This window comes from Neoarius graeffei, chromosome 3 (genome assembly GCF_027579695.1).
Source record: "Neoarius graeffei isolate fNeoGra1 chromosome 3, fNeoGra1.pri, whole genome shotgun sequence".
NCBI classification, from domain to species: Eukaryota; Metazoa; Chordata; class Actinopteri; order Siluriformes; family Ariidae; genus Neoarius; species Neoarius graeffei.
This window is the reverse complement of record NC_083571.1, coordinates 37,882,483-37,893,507: the sequence shown is the minus strand read 5'-3', so window position 1 is coordinate 37,893,507 and position 11,025 is coordinate 37,882,483. Positions and strand designations below refer to the sequence as shown.

The following is an 11,025-nucleotide window of genomic DNA, read 5'->3' as shown; positions in this document are numbered from 1 at the left end:
TGTAGGTTAGGTAAATAATTAGCAAAAAACATTAACTGAAAATTCTGCCAGAATATTTAAATGAGGAGTTGGAAGCAGAGCAACACAGAGAAGCTGATGCATTGTACTACAGAAGGACAAGAATGAAGGACAAGAATGAGCTATTGATACCAGACCTTTAGCCAAAGTTCAATGTATTTGACCTTCGCAGAGTTGTAATAATAACTGAACCGGTTAGTGACTGCAGCCCACGCAGTATTTCAAAGAGAAAAGATGACCAGATCCCTTTTCCCTTTCTCAACGTCGACGAACTATAAACAAGATTCCTTCCAGATCATTGGATGACCAATGGCACACTGAGTATCTTCAGCTGATGAGCTAAAAGTGAAAGGAACAACTGCTTTCTCCCTAGATCTGCGCCCCGCGCTGTCTTCGGATATGGAGAAAGCACTTCAATCACTAACAAGAACGATCTCGAGTAAGGCTGGCATCTGGGCAATTGTTAGTCTTAGTTGTGACTAGTTAATGTGAAGAGTGTTGTTCATTTGAATTCATTTATTGTTTAAATGTATGCATTTTGATTCGCATGAAAGTCGGTCTTAGGCCGTGTGTTGTTTGATTTACTTTATTTACTATCTGTGTTTAATTAGATCAAGCATACTCTCTCTCTCTCTCTCTCTCTCTTTTTAACTCCCTCCGTCGACCATCCCCCTTCTAGGCGCGGCTGGTACGGAATTCGCATTCCATTCGCATTCCATACACATGCTCACACACCCACACACACTCTCTCTCACACACACACACCTCTACTCATACACACACACACACACACACACATATAAACACGTGATTTACCTATCACATTTTAACATCCACTCACCCCTACACTGTAACACTGGCTATAGCTTATTACTTCTGATCACCATTAGTGCCTTAATTATCATATACACTACTGATTCTTATTTGTATATATTGTATCACCATTTATATTGAATTATTCCTTGGCTGCTATTGTTGCTATATCTGATCAGTTTTAGTTTGCTCATTCATGTCAGTTATTTCAATAAATGGTACCTTTGGAATAAACTGTGTCCTGTTTATTGTTACAATATTCACTCAAGGCATTTATAAACAAAAAGTGAGGCCATGGTTCTGCGTATCTCCTTTAAAATAATTGAACTAAAAATCGGCCCTCTAATCTGTTCATCAGAAGTGTTAATTAAGCTGGTTATCTACAATTCAGCATGGGTTTGAGAAGCAAACACATTAATATCTTCATGAAAGTTGGCAGTAAGGTTGGCTAGCTTGCTGTGCCGCGAGTCGAGTGCACATTCCACGGGAATAGTGTGGGGTGAAATATTCTTTTAATCAGTTGTTTTATGTCATTTAAGTTATTTTCTCACCACGTCATATATTTTGAATGCCTTAGTTAATGTGCATGTGACATAATGTGTTATTTTCAGTCTTGGAGTATGATTTTGACACAGTAGATTCATTCATTCATTTTAACACATGAATATCATTTCTATAGGGAAAAAATGTTTTTGTATATTGATCTGAAAGGGTGGTGGAGCCAGCAGCCAATAAAGTGTCGACAAGTCTCAGCCACAATCCAGAACCCCCGTCTCCGGTGCTTCATTCTCTCCCCACTCATCACCCCATCACAACAATAAAACAATGCAGAGTACCTGGATGTGTAGGGAGGCTTCAGCACATCAGAGAGGGTTATATTTACCTAACCTTCATCCAAAACTTCTCTAATGTTTATTTAACCTTCCTCTAACATACAGGTACAAGAACTCATACGAAGACTGCAAACAACAAGGTCAATATAAAGCCCCCTACTCGATGTAACAACATTAGAATCGCAACCATTAATGTGAGGACCTTACAAGATGATATAAAGTTAGTAACAATAGTGAAGACAGCAAGTGATCTTGGTCTTGACATTTTAGCAATGCAAGAAGTAAGACATACATCCTCTGGATTGTTGATATTTGACGATGCTTCTCTGAAGGGATGGAAACTTGTATGGAGTGGACTTAAACAAAAACATGAATATGGAGTGGGCATACTCTTAGCACCACATGTGAAAATTAAAAGTTACCAGGAACACCTACCAGCAAGGATAATATCTGCTACCATAAAGGTTAAAGGCATGAGAATGGCAGTATTGGATGTGTACGCTCCAACAGATTCTACCAAATCAGTTACAGCTAAATCTGTATTCTACTCAGCTCTAAGCAAAGCAAAGGTTGACCTAGATGATAATCCGAAATATAAATCAATAATACTCGGCAATTTCAATGCTACAATATCTTCACGCAGTAAAGAGACAGACACATGGAACTCTATTATTGGACATAACTCAGATAGAGTTGAAACTAATGATAATGGGGAACACTTATTGATGTGGTGTTTAAAGAATCAGATGAAAATCATGCACACGATTTTAAGAACAAAGAGAATCCACCGTGAAACATGGCGACATGCTCGAACTGGGAAATGGAAAAGAGTGGATTACATATGCACCACCAAGTGGGTTTCAAGATTTGTCCATTCTTGTCGAGTGTATATTGGACCCTCATCCTTATTTGATACTGATCATCGGTTACTAGTGATGAATATTGAATTCCCAAGTACAAAACGAGAATTACATCACCAATTGAACAAGATGTACACGTAATAAAAAGCCACTGGTTGATTTGCAGGCAGTAAGGATCAATCTAGATATCCAACAAAGATTAACAGAGACACTGGATAGAGCATTCCAGGGACTTGAATGTAACGAGCTGAATGAGCGAATAGTAACAACGGTAATCAAAAAAGTTGATGAGGTTTGCCCGAAAATTGATCCAGTAATGAAGAAAGAACCTTGGGAAGATATGATCCTTCAACAACAGATGAGAAGTTTACGAAATTGTACTAAACATGATGATATGAGAAAGCTTCAGAAAACGATCAAGAAGCAAAGAAGAGAGTTGAAGAATAATTATTACAAGGAAATGGTGGAGAACATCAACACAGCAGCAGAAGCAAGGATGGTTGAGAGAGAATTTGCAATTGCAAAAAAGTACTTTGTACTAAATCCAAGTTATTGATATCAAATGAAAAACTGAAGATACACTTTGAAGATAATTTCAAGGCATGACAATTACCACTCCCACCTGAGCTTGCAAACCCAGATGAGTACCCACATCTGAGGGATGAAGTAGTATATATCAACAAAGATCCTCCTGATGAACAGGAAATAAGGGTTTTGAAGAGTTTTAAGAACAACAAAAGTGCTGGGACTGATAACCTGAAAACGGAGGGACTGAAATACAATGAAAGTAAGAACTTGGTGAGCATGATCCTGACGTTGATAAAATTGATCTGGACTTGTGTTCAGGTCCCAAACTCATGGCTACACTCCAGCATCACCTGTCTCTATAAAAAAGGCAAGAAGAGCATAGCAGCGAACTATCGTGGATTATCTATTGGAGCAAATATGAGCCGTATCCTTGCAAAAATTATTATTAACAGATTATAAGGTGCATATGAAACACACATCAGTGAGTGTCAGTATGGATTTCGTCACAATCAATCTACGTCAGATGGAATCTTCACTGTAAAGACAGTGATTGAGAAATATGGAGGACCCCTGATCATAGGGTATGTTGATCTTAGTGCAGCATATGACCATATACCATGTAATTTTCTTTTCCGAGTACTGCAGATACGAACAGGAGCCACTCATTTGGTAGCCATACTACAAAAATTATATGAAGGTACCACCACGTCGATACAGGGAATGAAAGAAAAGTTTGATGTGCTCATAGGATGTAGACAAGGTGGACAAGAATCTCCATGCTTGTTCAACTACTACTTTGACTATGTTCTGAAAGTGGCCACCTATGAAATTGACAAAGCCTTTCCTGATGGCTGGGGTATCAATCTCGAATTCAATATCCCGTATATGTGCACCAACAGGGAGCAGTGAAGTGGTGGAAGAATGCGTGGAGTGGAGATAATGAGGTGGATACTTTATGCAGATGATGCTGCTCTTTTCTGTAAAACAACGAGTGAGGCACAGCAACTTCTCACCATAATAGATAATGTGTGCCAACAATTTGGGCTTCAAATTTCATTCAAGAAGACCAAAACACAGGTATTTAGTGATGACGATCTTGCAAAACAGCCAACACTATTCAGCATTAACAGTCAAGTCGTGGAAAATGTCAGAGAATTCATGTACCTAGGGCAAATGATAACAACTGAGGAAAAGGGATGTTTCACTGAAATTCGTGTGACCAGGGCAAATGCAAAATTCAATGAGCTTTGCACTGTCTTAACGGACAACAATGTCAACCTGTGCACAAGACGGAAAATCCTGGAAGTGTGTGTTAGATCGCGGTTAATTTATGGTACACAAGCATGGTTTCCTAACGAACAACAACTAAATGGACGAAGTTTGTTAGCACCAGATACTACGGAGCATGGTAAAAGGAGGGTGGAAAAGAAAGAAAGCATCAGAAGATTCAGAAGAAGTTTACAGCTTTGTCTACACAAATGATGAAATCCAGAATATCATGAAGTACATTGCACATATATGTAGAGCTGACAACACTGCAATCACAAAGAAGGTCCTATTTGCGAAGCCGAGTAGGAGATATTACAAGGATCCATGGATAAAGATCGGACGGTTGTTGGGAACATCAGTGGACCAGGCAAAGAGATTGACACAGTCCAAAAAGGAGTTCAGCAGAGTGATCCACCAGCAATTCACTCTGGCTCTTCGTTAACGAGGTCAACAACAGAGAAAATAAACTGTAACTGTGCCTTGCAAAAGTATTCATACCCCTTGAACTTTTTCACATTTTTCCACCTTACAACCACGAACTTAAAAGTTTTTTATTGAGATTTCATGTGATAGACCAACACAGAGTAGCACATAATTATGAAGTGAAACGAAAATGATAAATCGTCTTCAAAATTTTAAACAAATAAAAATCTGAAAAATGTGGTGTGCATTAGTATTCAGCCCCCTGTACTCTGATACCTCTAAATACAATCCAGTGCAATCAATTGCCTTCAGAAGTCATCTAATTAGTTAATAGAGTCCCACTGTGTGTAATTTACTCTCAGCATAAATACACTTGTTCTGTGAAGGCCTCAGTGGTTTGTTAGAGAATACTGAAGAACAAACAGCATCAGAAAGACCAGAGAACTCACCAGACAGGTCAGGGATAAAGTTCTGGAGAAGTTTAAAGCAGGGTTAGGTTATAAAAAACTATCCCAAGCTCTGAACATCTCAAGAAGCACTGTTCAATCCATCATTCAAAAATGGAAAAAGTATTGCACAACTGCAAACCTACCAAGACATGGCCGTCCACCTAAACTGACAGAGCGAGCAAGGAGAGCACTGGTCAGAGAAGCAACCAAGAGGCCCATGATCAATCTGGAGGAGCTGCAGAAATCCACAGCTCAGGTGGGAGAATCTGTGCACAGGACAACTATAAGTCGTACACTCCACAAATCTGGCCTTTTTGGAAGAGTGGCAAGAAGAAAGCCATTGTTGAAAGACAGGCATAAGAAGCCATGTAGGGGACACAGCAAACATGTGGAAGAAGGTGCTTTGGTCAGATGAGACCAAAGTTGAACTTTTTGGCCTAATTGCAAAGCGCTATGTGTGGCGGAAAACTAACACTGCTCATCACCCTGCACACACCATCCCCACTGTGAAACATGGTGGTGGCAGCATCATGCTATGGGGATGCTTTTCTTCAGCAGGGACAGGGAAGCTGGTCAGAGTTGATGGGAAGATGGATGGAGCTAAATACAGAGCAATCCTGGAAGAAAACCTGTTGGAGGCTGCAAAAGACTTGAGACTGGGAAGGAGATTCACCTTCCAGCAAGACAATGACCCTAAACATACAGCCAGAGCTACAATGGAATGGTTTAGATCAAAGAATATTCATGTGTTAGAATGGCCCAGTCAAAGTCCAGACCTAAATCCCATTGAGCATCTGTGGCAAGACTTGAAAATTGCTGTTCGCAGACGCTCTCCATCCAATCTGGCTGAGCTTGAGCTATTTTGCAAAGAAGAATGGGCAAAAATTTCAGTGTCTACATGTGCAAAGCTAGTAGAGACATACCACAAAAGATTTGCAGCTGTAATTGCAACAAAAGGTGGCTCTACAAAGTACTGACGCAGGGGGGCTGAATACTAATACACATCACATTTTTCAGATTTTTATTTGTTTAAAATTTTGAAGACCATTTATCATTTTCGTTTCACTTCATAATTATGTGCTACTCTGTGTTGGTCTATCACATGAAATCTCAATAAAAAAACTTTTAAGTTCGTGGTTGTAAGGTGGAAAAATGTGAAAAAGTTCAAGGGGTATGAATACTTTTGCAAGGCACTGTATATCTAGCTTTCATCTAATGCTCCTCTATCATTTATCTAACATTCATCCAACACTCCTCTAAAGTTTATCTCACCTTCATCTAATGTTCCTCTAATGTTTATCTAACCTTCATCTCACACTCCTCTAACATTTATTGAATGTTCATCTCATGCTCCTCTAACATTTGTCGAATTTTTATTTAACTTTCATCTATCTGTCCTCTAACATTTATCTAATGTTTGTCTAATGCTCCTCTAACATTTAACAAATGTTCATCTAACCTTCATCGAACATTTCTCTAACTTTTATCTCATGTTCATCTAACTTCCATCTAACACTCTGTCACACTTCCCTGAGGTGGGATAATGAGGAACTGGAGACAGGCACTACAATCCAAGGTGCACTTTTAATTTTAATGTTCACTTTTCAGTGCCTACTATATCTACACACACACACACACACACACACACACGCAGAGGTCACAGGATGCAGTTCTCTCTCTCTCTCTCTACTGGCCATCTGAAAGACACACAGAGACACACGTTCATGGACAGCCAGGAATTAGACACAGGTGTAACTCGTCACATGTTACCTGCTGGTCGACCTGACTCCTTGGCATTCACAGCCGATGCTCGACCACACCCTCACTGTCACACGCTCATCTACCATTTATCTAATGTTTGTGTAATGCTCCTCTAATATTTATCTAATGTTCATCTAACTTTCATCTAAAATTCTTCTCACATTTTTCTAATGTTCTCACCTTCATCTAACGCTCATCTAACATTTATCTAACCTTGAACAAATGCTCCTTTAATGTTTATCTAATGTTCATCTAACCTTGATCTAATGTTCCTGTAACGTTTATGTAACTCTAATGTAAAGGTGATCGCTGGTCCAGTCAGCAGGGTGGAAGTCCACAGGTACCTGAGGGAGACGGATCGTGGAGTAACACTGTCACATTCGGCACTGCAGAAGCTGCAACCAGTGATGACTTCAAGGTCCAAATCAAAAGAAATAAACACACGAACCTAAACAAATGAGAATATGGAATAAATATCATTAAAGTATGAAAAAATTTACAATAATAACAAGTGTTGCCAGGCAAAACAAACCTCAGCCGGTAGCACTTATAATGAATATGAAGGAAGATATGGCGAAAAAAAAATAGGTACCATATGGGTACATGTGGCTACTGCTTATAAATAAAATTGTTTTCTGATCCCATGTCCAGACAGAAAATATAGCATATATATTTACTCTCTGAGTCATTAGCCGCAAAAATGAAGCATAATCCAAAATTGAACAATTTAAAAATCACAAAAGTAAAATATACCAAGTGTCTGTACTTTATATTATTCTACTCTTACCTCTTACAGTTTTCAAACTGAAACCTTCGAACTGAGGCTGACATACACACGCTGTCGCCATGACTGAAACTCTTATTTCCAGGAAATGGCCCGGCGCTAGAGCTCAGTGGAACACATTTTCCCTCTATAATAAGCATAAACATGTCTGAAAGTGATTTCTTTAGTCTAGTCCAATTATTTATAATTAATTTATAACAATAAATCAACAGAGCGGTGACGTTTTTATCAGTAGGATTTAAAAGTGGGCGTGGACAAAACCCCTTCCTTTGCATATGTAAATAAACCAAGAAACCATCCAATGACAGCACTGTGTATGCAAATGAGGCAGGTAGGGATCCAATCAGTGTGTTTGTGGGAGGAGTCTTTCTGAGGCACCACTCCTGCAGTCTGAGCTCAGAGCTTTTTTTTTCCCTTTTTGGTCACTGTGGCCTTGACCTTGACCGGATGACCCTTAAAATGTTGGAAGTTCTATTTGAGACCAATGCCCACCTATCATGAAAGTTTCATGAAGATTGGACCAGCCGTTTTCCCCTAATATCGTTAGCAAAAAAACCCAAATGAGATAAAGCGGCTAGAGATAATGAGATGAGATGAGAAAACAATACCTCACCCCCCTGGTGGTCTCCGTCCCAGGCGAGGTAACAACAGCAGTGAGTTCCATAAACACATTTATTAACCCTTTGATGCAAAACATGGGTCAAAAGTGACCCGGCCGAGTTTTTATCTTCTATATCTTTGCAATAAATTAATTCCATCATTCAGTATTCAAGGTATTCCTCAATTAACTTGTTTTTGATCATCATACATCCTTATTTTATTTTTTCCTTTCTTACTTTTTAAATAAAAACCCTTTTTGTATCACTACCCTTCTAATGCACAACATGGGTCAAAAACGCCCTGCATTCATTTTCCAGGTTATTTCATGAGTGTTTCTATGATATACTTTTGAAATAAATTCATTTTGTCATTTACTTTTCCAAATATGCAGTAAATATCTTGTTTTTGTTTAGCACAAATCATCATTTTTTATTTTATTTTTTATAATTGATTTATGTTTAGGTTACCTTGAGAGTGAGTAGATTACTTGTCAGAATGTTAAGTAATTACTATTAGCTACCCAGCTGTTGATATATTCTACTTTAGTTAGCTAATTTTATTGTAGTTGGCTTAGCTAACTACATAGTTAATAAATAAATAACTGGCCCCATTCACTGCTAAAGTAATTACTTGAAACAAATTATTATTAGAGTATTAAGACATTTAATTTTAAATCACACTTGGATGACCCATGTGTAGTAATATAAAAAGTATTTTTGTTCATAAAGTAGGAAAGAAAAAATTTAATTAATGATTTGTGGTAATTAAAAACAAGATATTTAAAGAATACTTGGAATATTCAATCATAAAATAAATTGATTTCAAAAGATAGAGCAAAGAAAAACTCAGTCAGCATCAAATAACCTGGAAAATGAATGCGGGTCATTTTTGAACCATGTTGTGTATTAGAAGGGGTGTGCAAATGTTTTGCATCAAAAGGTTAATGTTAAATACAAACATCATTCCATCATTATGAGGAAATTCTGACATGATGAGAAGATTCTTCTTCCTCTTCTTCATCTTTGTACTTTATCCCACAGAATCCTGGGTATTATGACATTGCAGCGGAGGACGTGGCAGTTTGGCACGTTCCAAATAATGAGCGAGTGGATCGTTGGAAACCAACATCATTCCTGCACTATCACACTCTCTCTCCCACACACACACACACACTATAAAAACCCTGCTGAAATCCACCTCAGTGCCCGACGCTGCTGTTCAACCTTCTGTGTGTAAAATAACTCAAGATCTGAAAACTTCAGGACCAAAACAACACCTTCTGGTGAGTGACACTAATCTCCCTGGGACTGGTTTGGTTTCAGCAAATGTAATTTTTTAATTTATTCATGCAAAAAAAGAAATAAAATAAAATAACCTGTTTAATTCTTTTGGCCTGATAGACACTTAGCAGTGTGTTTAAAAGGCATTATTACAGTTTCTGATGGAATTATTCCACAGAAATATTGCACTTTATAATGATAGAATTTTCCATAAAATATTGCTGAACTTTTATGTTGTCTGATTGATAAGAGAGCATATATCTGAATTATATCTGTGTGTAGATGCATGAAGCAAACAGTCGCTTGTTATTTACAGCCATTTCTTATTGAGAGTTCTGCATTTGATTTGATTTTCCCCACAGTGATGGCGAACTGCTGGATCGTTGCGTTTGTGGTGTTTGCGTCGATAAATGTCTCTCTATCTGTTCGAGGTATGATTTCACTGATGCTGTTTTATTGTATATTCTGATCATAATGATAAGATCAAAACCAGCAGAAACAGCTTTGTGCCACACAGATTTGGAAATGTATATGTGTTTAATTAATTAAAAAACACATACATTTTAAGCAAAAAGAGAAATTGCGGAATAATTCTTCAATTGAATACAGACTGTATACTGTACAAATACCCATAAAGCTCACCCAAAGGTGAAGGGAGGATTAAATAAATCAATAAATACATTTTTGATTAAATATAATGTCAGTGATCGAAGAAGAAAAGTAAGCCAGACCTGAGCGAGTACCAAATTCTCTCTAAAGTCTCTAGCCAGTAACGGTGAGATGGAGGAGTATCTTCACCTGTCCTACAGAATGCTGTGACCCTGCAGTGTGAGTGTGGAATGAAACATCCCTAAAATGTAAACTAACCGAGTCAGTAAAGGGCAGAGCTGAAGGGTTTTGTTAAAAATAATGGATAAACACCAAAACACTGGTATTATTAAAAGTTTAGTGATGTATAAAAGCCCCAAATCCTTATTGCTCTAATTAACACACTCTATACACACCATGTATTAATGATTTACAGCACTGTCAGGTTTCAAAACGCGACCCTCAAAATGCACAGAATGAGCTGTCAATCATTTCCCCATACATTCAGCTCCTTATTTACTTCCATTTGGGATCATTATGTTGTTTAAACTGTAATTAAAGATAAGAAACCACTGGGCTGCAAAAACATGTTCTGTGTTGCAGTAGGTACCGTATGTTTCCCAATTAATTCAGAGTTTAATTCATGTAGAATGAAACACAATGGCGTAAACCCACATTTATTTCTGCAGAAACGGAATATTCCACTTCCCAAAGCTGCAAAGAGCTCAAGGAAAAATTTAAAGTCAATGAAGGTACGTGCGAAACAAGCTGACATTTCATTAAAGAAAATTACGAACAGTGTCAGAGCCTCACTCTGCA

At 38.0% G+C, this 11,025-nt stretch overlaps 1 protein-coding gene across 1 annotated transcript in view; it reads left to right on the top strand.

The window, feature by feature from the left end:
• The first annotated feature begins 9,541 nt into the window (after positions 1-9,541).
• The window catches only part of LOC132882786 (intelectin-like), a 30,165-nt gene continuing 28,681 nt past the window's right edge, over positions 9,542-11,025 (top strand). Inside the window, exons 1-3 of the mRNA XM_060915895.1 lie at positions 9,542-9,620; positions 9,981-10,049; positions 10,896-10,958. Of these exons, the coding sequence (XP_060771878.1) occupies positions 9,983-10,049; positions 10,896-10,958 (130 nt within the window). The 5' untranslated portion in view covers positions 9,542-9,620; positions 9,981-9,982. The remainder of the gene's footprint in view (positions 9,621-9,980; positions 10,050-10,895; positions 10,959-11,025) is intronic.